Genomic DNA, 14,956 nt, shown 5'->3' with positions numbered 1-14,956 from the left:
ATTGCACTAGTATGAATGTAATTATTGCACGTGTGTGGATGTAATTATTGCACTAGTATGGATGTAATTATTTCACAAGAGCCAGCTTCTAAGTGTATTCTAGGTGTATAGTAAGATGATGAGTGAGAGATGGATCTGTGTATAGGGTGCTCTTGAAACTAAGGCGATTATTGAACTTTGTATATTAATGTCAGCATCAATATGTGTCATCTTGGGGGGTTGTCACACCGTGAGTGCTGAGAAAAAGTAAAAACTCCACCCTCTCTCTGATGTAAAAAATCACCCTGTATTCGTTTGTCTATGGACAGTGGTGGAAGAAGTACTCTGATACTTTACTTAAGTAAAAGTAGAAATACCATAGTCTCAAAACACTCCATCACAAGTAAAAGTCCTGAATTCAAAATGCTACTTAAGTAAAAGTAGAGAAGTAGGCCTATTATCAGCAAAAAGTAGAAGTAAAAGTAGATCTACTCATCGTGCAGAATGTCTTTTTTAAAAGTGTAATAGTATTATAGAATAGTATTCTGATTTTATCGCTAATTGATACATCTAAGAGCATTTTAATGCGTGTGTAATATAAGTTTAGCATAGGTTTGAAAAATGTAAATACTCAAGTAAGGCTGTCCTTGACCAAAGAAATTTCTTAGTCGACTAACGCGCATACGATTTTGTCGACTAGTTGATTTAATCAACAGATCTGTGAAACTGAGTTTCTTCACAAAGAATCACACAAAAGAACCACGTTAGATCTTGTGTTTACCAGAGATGCGCTCATAAGTTTCTTAGAAATAAGTCATTCAGCATGAAGAAACCATAAAAAAAATGACCAATCGACTCAAGAAATCTTAGTCGACTAAGACCAGGACGACTGATTAATCGACTAAGAGGGGGCAGCAGCAGCCCTATACTCAAATAAAGAACAAGTACTGTATGTCAAAATTGTACTAAAGAACAACAGTACGTGAGTAAATGTACTTAGTTACATTCCACCACTGTTTATGGGTGCGGTATTCAGCCACTTGCCTCACACTAAAAACTCAAAACATCATATGATGTGCAAGGATAGAGTTGTCCATAGTGCTGATACATGACCCAGGAATCTGTTTTCCGCCCTGTCAAACAGCCACAGGTTGATAAGGAGGATCGTATAGACTCCGTTTCCAAGCTTAAACTTTTGCAGAGTAATACATCAGCCCTGCAATGAATCCTACCTTCATTTGACACTGTTTTAGAAAGGTGTCCATTCAATTTTAAGGTAATTTTTGAGGCTGCAGTTTTGGTGCTGTTGAGTTGTACTGAGAGGTGGTTGTAATATTCTGTCCACAGCATTTATATCAATGAGGGCAGACTGGATAACAGATTTATCTTATAAACGGAAGATCTTATTGGCTGAAAGTATGCATAATAAATACCCTGTGCATTGCCAGCAAAACGTACTTGACTTGGCAGGGGGATTTTACTGAAACCTCTCCATTTTCATTTGCACACTTAATTGCTTGTAATGTCAACTCAGTCTGTGGTTTGGAGGTAGCAAAATGTGTCATACCAGTGCAGTCCTCCACATCTCTTACAATCTGGCTCATATCTTACCGGCATGTCTCCATGACAGCCGTCTGACATGTCTGATCGAAAGTGTGAGATCTCAGTCAGACCAGCCAGGCTGATAGGCAGCGACTCACGCTGACTTCCCGGGGTGGCAAGCAGATCCTGTTGCTACACATGGACAGACGACTGTTGTATTTTACACAGAGAGTCGTGAAAAAAACAAAAGTGAACACATTCATTTCCTGTTCCTCAAGTTATTAGCAGATTTGCCACAGGGTTTATCCTGTCAATCCTGTCACCTGCATTTTTTAACCTTCTCCAATGTTGACACGTGAAAACAGAAGTGAGAACTGAGTAGAAGTGTTTTTTTTAATTTATTATTGCTGTGTGTCTTTTAGCCAGTCTGGTACCACATATCTCACAGCCCACCTTTTTTGATTTTTCTTTCGCTATAATTCAAATGGAAAACAAAAAATAAATTGGCAGTGAGTCTGTTTATCGAGTTGTTTCTCTGACGTAGTGATGCAGGCATGTTTGCTTACAAAATTCATTTGATAATATGCTGTGATCAGTTAACATTTCCCTGTCCATATGTTTGATTAAGTTCTAAGTAAGTTATATCCTCAGATGCATAGCAAACTACGGAAAATAAGCAAATGATAAGGAAAGCTCCTGCACACTCAAAGATTCAACAAAAAGTGTAGTGAACAGACTTTCCTGTTTTCCTTACTTAAACAGAGTTGTGATATGTGTGGGCATTGTTTATTACATTTAAATCGCAGATATAAACCACTGTTTGTTTGTTTTTCTTCTTTCTGTTAAACCAAAGCAATATGGCAGCTTGAAATGACATACTATTTCCTTGCTTTTCTTATATGATGCAAAACAATAAGAGTATTTTATATATTTTTTGTATAAAATCATTAAGTGAACTTCAGGCTGCCTGGGGAGGGGATCTATAAGTCCTGGCTAAGACTGAAAATATGAAAAGCAAAAGCATTCAGTGTGTAATAATCCTGTTTGCTCTGCAGGTTGATCATGGTGCTGACAGGGAAGCGCTCGGAGAAGGGTCCCGCCTGCTGGAAGAGGAGGGTGAAGTCTGAGTACATGAGGCTTCGGCAGCTCAAACGCTTCAGACGGGCCGACGAGGTCAAGGTTTGTCCACGCACACCGACCTTCACACCATGCAGATAATCAGAGATGTCATTAACAACACATTAACAACAGAAGAAGGGCTTTTCTTAACTGAGTGTAGATGTTTGTAAAAACTGCCATAAGCTCTGGCAGCTCTTTGTCGTTTCCACGTGTAGAACAGTTCCCCCAACAAGTCCAAACGAAAACAATCTTCACCACAGCACATGATCTTCATTAGAAGATGATGGATTTTGCACACAAATTGTAGATGTTCAAATTTCCTTTGTTTTCTGAGCATTTAAAGGACTTCTCGTCCATGTTGGCTTAAAAGTTAAGGTTCAAATCCATGGCCTTGATTTAAATTAGACCGGTATCCAGGCCGATCAAGGCATTTTTTAACTGATCGATATTGGCTATTGAGCCATACTAAGCCTGATCCGATCCTTTGTTTTATGTTACGCAGGTGTTTTTACTCATGAAGCTTTCATGCACAGCAACGCAACGAGTGCAGCCATCATCAACTCTCCATTCACTGTCCGTCTCTTCTCCACTCCGTTGAGCTCAGTGTGTGTAAGAGCAGGGGCTATTCAATTGTAAAGCATAAAGATTGGATTAAACTTTATTTGCTTGAAGTGTGCAATGTGCAGCTGTATTATCTTGGAAAATAGAAGTATCGGATCGGGACTCGGTTTGCACAGATACTAGATATTAAATGACTGATAGGGGACAAAAATACTTGTTTGGGACATTCCTAATTTAGACTTTTAATCTTGCATATACTTTACAATAAAATCCAAACACAGTTCTCTTACTAAAAGTCTCAAATCATGGAAAGCAGCAACAGGAAATATCAAGTTTGCGTGCCAACATTGCTCGCACTCTCATTTCCTCTTTACGTCAGCAGTGTTTTGTCCTTGTGATGTTTTGTTTACGTTTGCAACTCTCCCATTTGTGTGGTCAGAAATCACTTTGGATACCTTTTAGAGTTAGATAAGCCAATGTAGCCTTAAATCCAGTGATTAGATTTATGAGAAATGTTTATATAAACGTACATGAAATGGTGTTAAATTGTCCAGATGGAGAGGAGGTGGTACTTTGAAATCTGGCTGGTAGCCGAGACTTGGAAAAGCCTGCTTCTATACATCAATAATCAGACACGATGGCCACTTAAACATGGTAGTGAAGTAATGTTTTTATCACTTAATTGGTGCATCATTCTTTCAGCCACTGCTTTTACAGTGGAAGGTCCTGTGAGCAATCAACCGTCAGCATCCTGTCAAATGATGACACATTTTGGCTGCTGGCTGATAATGTTTCTCGTCTTTTGTTCTTTGCAGTTTATTTAAAGATCTTTTTAACTCTTCCAGAGCATGTTCAACACCAACCGTCAGAAAATCACGGAGCGAACTGCCACTTTGAACAAGGAGTGGACGACCAGGCGAATCCAGCCAGTTCACATCATGACGTCTGTCGGCTCCTTAAGGGGCACCCGAGAGGTCGGTGGTTTAACATTGTTCTCAGTACCCTGACATGTAGGAAAATGTCTCTGTGAAGGTGTTGGAGAAAGTATTCTGACTGCACCTTTTCTCTACAGTGCACAGTGGACAGCGGTTTCTCTGAGTTCCCCCGGCAGGTCATCCCCCTGAAGACTCTTAACGCCGTGGCCTCAGTCCCGGTCATGTACTCCTGGTCGCCGCTGCAGCAGAACTTCATGGTGTGTATGAGCGTGTAGTATTTGTGCTTAGTTGTAGAAGTGAAACAATGGCATCAGTGATTTATCAGTGGGTGGGTCCATTTTAACCACAGTGTGAAATGTTTGTTGTGCATTTTTTGCGTCAGGTGGAGGATGAGACGGTGCTCCATAACATCCCCTACATGGGAGACGAGATCCTGGACCAAGATGGTACTTTCATTGAAGAGCTCATCAAGAACTATGACGGCAAAGTCCACGGAGACAGAGGTGAGTGTCAGTGGACACGCGGAGGTTAGAGGGGCTGTAGCGACTACTATCAGTTAAGAAGCCGCTAAGAGGCTGAAGTAGGCTCTTGACTGTGTGATGCGTTCCAAAAAGTCCAGATGTGTTTTACTGTTTATTGAATTAAAGTAATTACAAACAATAACATATGCTAACTGGAATAACTGAAGTATGTAACGTGAAGAGACGGTCAACAGAAAATATCCGAGTCTATCTCACCCTCTTTGTCTAACTGCCGCCAAACTGCACCCCTGTGTCAATTACTGGAAGTGTTAACCAAAAAAAATGTGTGCAGCCTAAACAAATAATGATAATAAATAAACAACAGGATAAATACACACTTTGGCTTCTACAGGGGGTATGATGAGAACTTGTTGAGAACTTCTCATTTTGGTCATTTTCTTCATGGTTTAAGAAAATAAATAAAAAAATGTCTGCACTACAAGCATCCTCTATCAATATCTGAGTGGGTATTCAGACCGAATATAGCACTGTGTTAAAAATAAACAAGGGGGTGTAGCTGGTGAGAAGATGAAATGTGATTCAGGAAGTCCAGTTTGAGTAAAGGATATCAGACAGCAAAACTCTGCACAGCAGTTTATAATACTAGTAAAATAAGCATGTGTTGTGTTTTGCAGAGTGCGGCTTCATCAACGATGAGATATTCGTGGAGTTGGTCAGCTCTCTGTCACAGTACAGCGACAACGAGGATGATGAGGAGGAGGAAGAGCAGGACTTCAAGGTTGAGAAGATGGAGTTGTGTGACGGCAAGGAGCATCCAGAGGACCCCCGCAAGGACGGGCTCATAAACAATGAGAGTAAGTCCATCAGGGATCATCACGCATTCCCGTAGGGTCACGTGAGCACGGTGACTGAATGCAACCGTTTTGTTTGATGTGTTTACTGTTTTGATTGATTGTGAACGTGCCATCAGGCTGCCGTTATATCTATCTAGTGAACCAGAGCAAGATGTGTTTCCTTCTGCTTTAGTACTTCTCTAGACTTAAATATAACATGGCATTATTTTGATGCACTTTCAATGCTGGCATGTGCTAATTGGGCAGCATTTAACATTAAGAAAGAAAGAAACAAACCTAAATCTAACTCAAAGGTGCAGTGTGTAGGATTTGGCTACATCTCGCGGTGAGGTTGCAGATTGCAACCAACTGAAACTTCTCCTGTGTCGTCTCCAGGCCGAACCAGCAATGACGGCACCAAGAAGTTTCCCTCTGACAAGATTTTTGAAGCCATCTCCTCCATGTTCCCTGACAAGGGCTCCACTGAGGAGCTCAAAGAGAAGTTAGTGGGCTTTGTTTGTATGCGACTGTGTTAGCGTTGTGACAGTAACAGAGGGACAAATTCATTTTATATGGAAACTGGATACAGAGTCAATAATAGTAAAAATGAATACAAGCTAGTATGAAATGATCGGTACCAATGAATTCATTAGGTTTTCTAGTTTCATATGATGCCAGTATCTTCACTCTAGATTTAAAACTGAGTCCGCTACAACCTCCGAGATCAGGATATGTATGTCTACATATGTTTTAATCTTAATCATTGTTGTTGTTCATAAAACCCTGCAGACTTTAGGTACGTTTCTTGATTCTTCTGAGTGTGACTTCCCTTATTCCATTGTTAAGAAACGGCAGGTGTTTCCTCTTTACATGAGAGTGAGTCGTGTTTACTCCATTTATAAATGTGATGCGTCTACTTTCTTATAAGAAAAGATGTCTTTTCTCTTGACAGTTAATTAGATGTAGTTTTCTTTCTTCCTCAAGAACAAAACCGGTGATTATGAGCTTGTTTGACAGGATGAAAAATGGTGTTTTTCCCAGGGAGAATCAGTAGAAACCCTGGTGTTTGTGCTTATATGTCTCAGTATTTTTTGTCTTTAGTTCATGACTACAAGCAGCTTTTATTTGTGTGTGTTTGTCTGTCAGGTACAAGGAGTTGACGGAGCAGCAGCTGCCCGGCGCGCTGCCCCCCGAATGCACGCCGAACATCGACGGTCCAAACGCTAAATCCGTGCAGCGCGAACAGAGCCTGCACTCTTTCCACACTCTGTTCTGCAGACGCTGCTTCAAATACGACTGCTTCCTCCACCGTTAGTACACACACAAGCACTCCTCAGGCATAACATGGAGCTATGAACTAATTTAATTATATAATTGCAATCTTATTAACTTAAAAAAGTAACTCTGATATGCTGGACTGATATTGGCAAAACAGGACCGTGCTACATGAATGGGAGCAGAATTTTTCGCTGGGATTGTAAAATTCAAAAGTTGATCTGATGGCCTTAAGAGTTAACATCAGACTTCACAGTGCACATCTCTTCCATCTTATCTCCTTTAGCTTTCCATGCAACTCCAAACACCTATAAGCGTAAGAACTTGGAGAACATGGTGGACAGTAAACCCTGCGGCATCGACTGCTACATGTACCTGGTACAGGTGAGTCCACTAATTGTCCCATTTAAGGTGTTAGACATTAACTAAATATCACAGCTTTTATTCTGTTTCTATCGTCATTGGTCTATTAGACAAAATTGGAAGCAAACGGTCTTTTTTTTATATATTTAACTGAAGAATTACCTGATGAAAATATTGATCATGCTGTGATTACTCAGGATGGGATGGTGACCGAGTTCCCCGCGGGCGTGGTTGCCGAGCGGCCCAAGACGCCCTCCAAACGCACGGTGGGCCGCCGCCGCGGACGACCGAGCAGCAACAGCCGGCCCAGCACCCCCTCTGTTTCCTCGGAAACCAAAGACACAGACAGCGACCGCGAGGGCAGCAAAGAAGACGATCAAGACAACGATCGAGACAACGACAAAGACGACGAAGACAAGAAGGACGAGAACACCAGCAGCTCAGGTACAACCTCTCACTCATTACATAAAGTAATAAAGAAGCTGCCATTAAATTTGGGTCCCCTTTGGGGAGAAACATCCCTGTAGGAAAACCCAAATCTAAACCGACTTTATTAAAGGCGACAAGCAACATTCTTGGTTCCTGGAGTTTCTCTTTAACAGCCGTGGCTGAAGGCATTATGTTTTAGGGTCGTACCATTCTCATGAGCGCTATATCTCAGAAACGCCCAGAAGGAATTTCTTTAAATGTGGCACAGACATGGTGAAGGTCACTGTGACCTCAAGTCCCTCCCATTCTCGTAATATCTCAGGAACGTCCTAATCGAATTTCTTTAAATTTGTCGCAAACATCCATCTGGACTCAAGGATGATCTGATTAGATCTTGGTGGTCAAAGGTCACGGTGACCTCACAACACACTTTTGATATATTACGTCTGATATCGATCAATATATCCCTGAGATTCTCAAAAACTTCTTGGTCCTCTGCGGAAATTCCTGCCCTAAGTGCGTATGTTCTGTATGTGCAGAGGGTAACTCGCGGTGTCAGACTCCAGTGAAGATGAAGCTGATCGGTGAGGCTGAAGCGGTGGACTGGAGCGGGGCCGAAGCCTCTCTCTTCAGGGTTCTCATTGGGACATACTATGACAACTTCTGCGCCATCGCACGGCTCATAGGCACCAAGACGTGCAGACAGGTGAGTCGTCAGTGACATCTAGTTTGACTTTTACTAGCAGCTTATTGTCCATTTCTGTTTTCATTTTATTAGACTTTTAGTTGACAATATTGTTCACAAATTGTTGTAAACACGGTGGAAAGAAATGAGATGCATACGATTTTTTGAGTCACCAGAAACTTCTTTAGAATATTAGATCTCTCTTAAAACTAAAAACATACTGCACCGCGACAAAGTTTATAAGGACAAGTTCCTAAAACGTTATCTTGGCCGGTCCTGCAGGTTTACGAGTTCAGGGTCAAGGAGTCGAGCATCATCGCTCGGGCTCCTGCTGAAGATGAGGACACACCGCCGAGAAAGAAGAAGAGGAAACACAGACTGTGGGCCACTCACTGCAGGAAGATCCAGCTGAAGAAAGGTCAGAGGTCACATCAACACTATTGTTAACTGAAGGAAACAGAGTTTATTAATGTGGACCATCCAGAAAAGAAGCCAAACATATTGGTTCACTATTGCACTGGCTCCCAACCTGGGTGTCCTGGCCCCTACTAGGGGTTGCCAAAGCTTCACAGGGGTCAGAAGGCCTTTTTTTTTTTTTTACAGTTAGCTTATATCTCAGCACTTCCTTAATTTCTGTGAAGAAAACTAAATGAAATTGTTATTTTTAATGTTTAGAATATTATTTAAGATATGACCTTAACAATTTGAAAAATACACAGTTAAAAGAGCTGATAGAACAATGGCCTAGCATCAGGAGAAGAAAACTGTGAATTTGTCAAAAAATAATCCTATTAAGTATGTATGATTGTTAGAATAAAAAAAAGGCGGCTATTGGAAGCCATATGCAAGGGCAAAAGCACTTTAGTCTTGTCACAGCATCCTCTGCACCCCGAGTCGCAAAGTCAAATATAATCTATGAGAAGTAAAGTGGAAAAGTATGGACATTTTTAAATGGAAAATGTGTAGAAACCCTGTGATTTGAAAACATCCAGTTTGACCTCCGCATCTCTTTGAACTCCTTACAGATGGCTCGTCCAATCACGTGTATAATTACCAGCCATGTGACCACCCGCGGCAGCCCTGTGACTCCTCGTGTCCCTGTGTCACCGCTCAAAACTTCTGCGAGAAGTTTTGCCAGTGCAGCTCTGAGTGTAAGAACACACACACACACACACTCACACACTCACACTCCTGACTGACGCAGCTACTGTATATTCCTGCAGATATTAAATTAACTTCTTTAACTCTTCTGTCGTGTGGATGCAGGTCAGAACCGTTTCCCAGGTTGTCGGTGCAAAGCTCAGTGCAACACCAAGCAGTGTCCGTGCTACCTGGCAGTGAGGGAGTGTGACCCCGACCTCTGCCTGACCTGCGGCGCTGCAGACCACTGGGACAGCAAGAATGTGTCCTGCAAGAACTGCTCCATTCAGAGAGGCGCCAAGAAGGTTTTTGTTGTTTTGTTTGTTCATCTTAGACCTTTAACCATAATTACATACAACACTTTAAACTTGAATTTTCTGAGCACAACAATATGTGTTCAGTAGCCAAATATCCAACACCTACGTCATCGTTAAAAAGTTATAAATCAACTGTTATATTGATGTTCTTCTTTTCTTCAAAAACAGTATAATTTAGACATCAAATCATCTTACATTTAAAATAGTCTTGGCCCGAAAAAAAAGAAGGATTAAATAATTTAAACTTCCATTTAGTCCCCACAGTGTTGCATGGCGGGAGAATACTGTTGAACTTGGATGTTGAAATAGTTTTCCAGTCCAGAAAAGCGTCAGTGACACTCGATCATTATTGAACCACAACGGGTCAACTGGGCTATAAATATTGAGTTGTTGCGTTTTTCTTTGGGCCGATATTCCAGTAGTGCTAATCCCAGACTAACCTTCTATTTCAATTGTGAAGTTTGAACGAGAGCTGTTAAATCTGCACACATTTTGATGCTAAGATTCCAGTTTCTTTCACCAATGACTGGTGATTTCTTCTTTTCTTATTCAACTGTTGCTCAGAGGGATCTTTGTCTCTTTCTGCCCTTTCAGTTGTCAGTCTGGTTGAACCATTAAACAGCGTTTTGTTCTCCATGTACTAAACTAAATAACATCTATTTGTAAAGAGGACTTTCTACAAGCTAAAAGCATGAAAGACCATTCAGTCGTATACAGTAGTCCTTTCAGACATCTGAGTGGACACAATCAAACTTTTGTAGCAGCAGATTACAAACATGTATGTTTATTTTTTTGTACAACACAATCTCAAACAGCCCCTTCTGACGTTTCTCTCTGTTTCTCAGCATCTGCTGCTGGCCCCGTCAGACGTGGCAGGTTGGGGCATCTTCATCAAAGAGCCGGTCCAGAAAAACGAGTTCATCTCTGAGTACTGTGGAGAGGTAGGTCTACACTACACTGTGGAAGGTCGACTGTTCTGGCTGGTCCAGATTATCTTAAAGCACTGAGAGTTTATGTTGGCTCCAGAACAGCTTTGCATTTATTAGCTTAATCTGTAAATTTCTAAAATGTTCAAACAATTAATCATATCTTCAGATGCATTTCCACACACACTTTTATTATTTTTGTTTGGCTGTACTGCCCCAAATATATTCTATGGATGGGAAAACACTTCAGAAGTTTATTAAATGAAATAAACCCAAAGAAAGTTTAAAATGGAAGTAATAAAAGCTGAAAAGGGGAGTCTAATCTGACTGACGAAAAAAGCTTTAAATTTAGATGTGTGGGGGGAAAATGAGTAACGTGTTCGACCTCTGTATTTGCAGATTATCTCTCAGGATGAAGCCGACCGCAGAGGGAAGGTCTACGACAAATACATGTGCAGCTTCCTCTTCAATCTCAACAACGGTATAAAATACACACAAGCTTTAACAAAGGAGTTAAAAAAGTGGCCGTTGGGTTACTTACTTCAAGTGTGTGTGTGTCTGAATGTGTGACGGTGTTCCTCCAACAAAGGTGCTGAAAAGTGTTTTCTTTTCTCTACAGACTTTGTTGTTGATGCCACGAGGAAAGGCAACAAGATCCGCTTCGCCAACCATTCTGTCAACCCCAACTGCTATGCAAAAGGTGAGAATGAGATGAGCTGCAACCTTATGAGACAAATGAATTAACACACAGATAGTAGTACTCATGGTGGATCTGTGCTAACTCATCTGTTCTCTGCAGTGATGATGGTGAACGGGGACCACAGGATAGGAATCTTTGCTAAGAGAGCCATCCAGACTGGAGAGGAGCTCTTCTTTGACTACAGGTCGGTAACATCTAGAGTTAGATTTGTCTCTATTTTATGACATTTTATTGACAAAAACATTAATTAAAAAAATAGTTAAGTTGCTCTCCTGGTTTTATCCAACGACATTTCAGTGTCCAGCGGCTTTGGTTATTATCTAACCTTCTCAGTCAAACAGAGGCCAAGTTGATTAAATCTTTTGTTGTATGCATGTAGGGCTGCAACTAACGATAAATTATACTTTATTGTATGAACATTAGGTGCACAGAAACATTAAATTGAATAACGTTTGTGGTGATTGGCTGCGACCAAAACCATACAAATAGTAATTTTTTCTTGTTCTGGACACAAAAAGGATCGATTGCAGGTATCATTTGACTGGAGAAGTTTTAGTGCTACTTGATATTGGGTTATTTACCTTAAAGGTATTTGGTACTGACACCCAGCCCTAATTTTCTGGGAACAATAAATACAATATCCCTGTTGTATCAGATAAAAACGCACTGAAAGCTCCTGAAGTGACGTTTTGTTTCTGTTTGTGTGTGGCAGGTACAGCCAGGCTGACGCTCTGAAGTACGTGGGGATCGAGCGGGAGCTGGAGATCGCCTGACTCGGACTTCTACCTCCTGTGGATCAACGACACAAAGGCCTTACACTCAAACATAAACAAACACACCTTCACTTCAGGAAATCCAGACGATTTGTCAAAACGCTAGAAAGCTTCAGGAAAACTGGGAATATTTGAAGCAGAATTTTGATGCTGTGTTTTTCCTCTTTTTTTTTTGCCACCTTGGTCTTTTAAAAAAAAAAATTTCATATCTGTTTTTTCATTTTTCTTCTTCAACAAATCTTCCTCTTCTGTCGAGGCGGGAGTCTTGGATTCATAAATCTTCCCTCAGCTGGAGGTGCAGATCTCCTACAAACCAACTCTCGTTTTTGTTTTTAAATATCCAAACAGTAAAATGTTCTCCGGCGAGAGGAGACGAAACCACGATCGTCTTTGTTTAAAAACTGGCTTTTCAATTTACGCTTTAGGGACCAAAATCCTCCACCAGCCGCTTTCACACAACCGTCTGGACTCTGTGTTTGTATCGTGTGCCACATGTGGGTCAGTTGTCATGTTGTGTTTTTATACAATGTGAAGTGAACCAGCCACGCGCTCCCCAGAGTGCCAGATCACTCTATGTCTATAAAACGGGAGGTCACTCACAAAGCAGCGTCACACCAGATCCAACGCCGACGTAAAAAATCTATCAAAACCGCAGTCCGGTTTTGATAGCCATAACATCTACATATACTCGTTGTTATTAAGTTAAGTTAGAGCTGAAAGAATAAGCCAATTGATAAAGTTCATCAGCAACAATTATGATAATTGATACTATTTTTCTCGTTCATATATAAACTGAATATATTTGGGTTTTGTTGTTGTTGAGACAAAATAATACATTTAAAAACCCTATTTTTGGACATTTTATAGACTAAGACATTGTTGGAATAATGGCGAAAATATGCAGATTAAGCAATAATGAAAACAATTACTAGTCGCAGCCTAAGATTCAGTTAGACTTACTGAGAACTAACAGTATATGTGTTATTAAAAACATATTTCGCAAAGCTTGTATATTCAAAGAAATCATTGAAACAAAGCTTTAGATGAGGCCTGAAACTAAAGGTTAGTTTGATCAATTAACCTGTTCACTATTTCTTTAATTAATCCGTTTGTTTGGCCCATAGTACGCCAGAAAATACTGGAAAAAAATAGTTTTGTCTGAACAACAGTCCAAAACCAAACAATCCTGTTAACAGTCAGTCAAAGTTGTTTCTAAAGTTGCATCAGAAAACAAATTTCAGCCTCTGAAACTTCTATGTTTTTGTTCAGTGTCAGGCATAAGGCATGATGGGGAGTCATTATTCTCCTACAGCTTTCTTTAATTGATTTCTAAATATTTAGATATCTTTTTAATATCTAAAACAGCTTAAAAATGATAACTAAAAATGAGGGGACACAGCAACTTCTTCAAATGTCTTGTTTTGTGCGACCAACAGTCCAAAACCCAAAGATATTCAGGTCACAATGATATAAAACAGAGAAACAGAAAATTTGACAAGTTGCAACAGGTAAATTTCTGCTATTTTTTTGCATGAAAAATTACAATTAATCAATTAGATTAAGAGGGAAAAATGGAAATTAGAAGCTTTTTATTTGTAGAGCTCACGATGCCTTCAGAGCCTACTGAAAAAATCCAGTTTTATCATTTCAACTCAAGTCATGACGTCACAGGAAGACATCATATCCTGTCACTCAAAGCACCAGCACACATGTCATCAGGTCTCAGAAGAGCTGGGTATTTATATCAAGAGCTTTGTAGATGGAGACACATCGCCTCCACGTTCCTGCTTCTGGAGTTGACTCCCGCTTTGTGACGCTGCCTCTGCTTCAGGTGCTTATGTGAAAACACAAAACCAGCACTACTTCACCACGAGAGGATACTCAACCCACCAGACTTTGAACCTTTTTTAGTCTGGCTGTAGTTTTGAGCTTCCTGTCGTGAACACGTGCTTCTCTCCTCAGTGAGAGCGGCGCTGTTTTTTTTTTACCAAACTCAACCAAAACCACACGGATACTGATGATGAAGGTTTTCATTCATGTTCTCCTCCTCTGACGCTCTGTTGCCTCTCCTGTCGTCTCTCTCCCGTCTGTGAACGTTTTCCCAGCAGCACTGAGCTCCACTCGTACTCACTAAGTCCAGTTTGTTTTCTATGTCTGTGCTCCTTGTTTGGTTCAAAGCTCACTATAACAAGCGAGGGTTGTGTTCAATGATAGTTTGTAAACTGACAAATCCCAGATCTCTTTTGTTATAATCAGCAGAACATTTAGGTCGTCATTCAGCTAAAGAGAACATCTTTATTTCTTGTAGGACTGCAAAAAAAGTATTTTGTCCTATCAACAGTCCGAAACCCAAAGAGATTTAATATTTTATATATTATATCTTGAGTAAACATCTGTAGCCAAATAATCAATTATTAAAATTGCTGCCAGTTAATTTTCTGTCATTCAAATGATCGATTTAATTGTTTCAGCTCTGAATTCTCGTAAGAATTGTGTAAAGTTTAACCTAAATTGGTCCTAAATCTCACATTTAAGACGCTGGAAACAGCGCATTGTCTCTGTATAAAAAAAGATTCTGTTGATCCAGTAAAGATGGGCATACACTGGACGATTTTAGCCAGTTTTCTGGCCCGAACTTTGAGCCGCACGACTCATTTTAGAGTTGTCGGGCGAGGACCGATTAACTCCTCCTGACCGTCCGTCGGACAGTCGGATGAATTTCTGACCTTTCAGAGGAATATTTTGTATTTGTCTTGTAAATGAATTGCAGATAACTGATTAACTAATTGTTAAAGCCAAACAGCTGCTGAACGGTGCGAGCAAAGCGACTTGAGTACGAGTAGAGCGCAGTGAGCATGTGATGGGAAATGAAATGTTAAATAGTCCTGAGGTGTTTG

The 14,956-nt window shown here is 40.5% G+C and overlaps 1 protein-coding gene across 1 annotated transcript in view; it reads left to right on the top strand.

Moving 5' to 3' along the window:
• The window catches only part of ezh2 (enhancer of zeste 2 polycomb repressive complex 2 subunit), a 15,766-nt gene extending 1,142 nt beyond the window's left edge, over window positions 1-14,624 (top strand). Inside the window, exons 2-19 of the mRNA XM_037757250.1 lie at window positions 2,577-2,700; window positions 4,047-4,175; window positions 4,274-4,393; window positions 4,519-4,639; window positions 5,293-5,472; window positions 5,848-5,953; window positions 6,598-6,761; window positions 7,013-7,110; window positions 7,287-7,533; window positions 8,058-8,224; window positions 8,486-8,621; window positions 9,229-9,354; window positions 9,470-9,648; window positions 10,506-10,601; window positions 10,986-11,067; window positions 11,206-11,286; window positions 11,386-11,470; window positions 11,999-14,624. Of these exons, the coding sequence (XP_037613178.1) occupies window positions 2,584-2,700; window positions 4,047-4,175; window positions 4,274-4,393; window positions 4,519-4,639; window positions 5,293-5,472; window positions 5,848-5,953; window positions 6,598-6,761; window positions 7,013-7,110; window positions 7,287-7,533; window positions 8,058-8,224; window positions 8,486-8,621; window positions 9,229-9,354; window positions 9,470-9,648; window positions 10,506-10,601; window positions 10,986-11,067; window positions 11,206-11,286; window positions 11,386-11,470; window positions 11,999-12,059 (2,295 nt within the window). The 5' untranslated portion in view covers window positions 2,577-2,583 and the 3' untranslated portion in view covers window positions 12,060-14,624. The remainder of the gene's footprint in view (window positions 1-2,576; window positions 2,701-4,046; window positions 4,176-4,273; window positions 4,394-4,518; window positions 4,640-5,292; window positions 5,473-5,847; window positions 5,954-6,597; window positions 6,762-7,012; window positions 7,111-7,286; window positions 7,534-8,057; window positions 8,225-8,485; window positions 8,622-9,228; window positions 9,355-9,469; window positions 9,649-10,505; window positions 10,602-10,985; window positions 11,068-11,205; window positions 11,287-11,385; window positions 11,471-11,998) is intronic.
• Window positions 14,625-14,956: the final 332 nt, after the last annotated feature.

This window comes from Sebastes umbrosus, chromosome 21, assembly GCF_015220745.1.
Source record: "Sebastes umbrosus isolate fSebUmb1 chromosome 21, fSebUmb1.pri, whole genome shotgun sequence".
In the NCBI taxonomy this organism is placed as follows: domain Eukaryota; kingdom Metazoa; phylum Chordata; class Actinopteri; order Perciformes; family Sebastidae; genus Sebastes; species Sebastes umbrosus.
The sequence above is the reverse complement of the archived record's forward strand: the minus strand, read 5'-3'. Positions and strand labels throughout refer to the sequence as shown.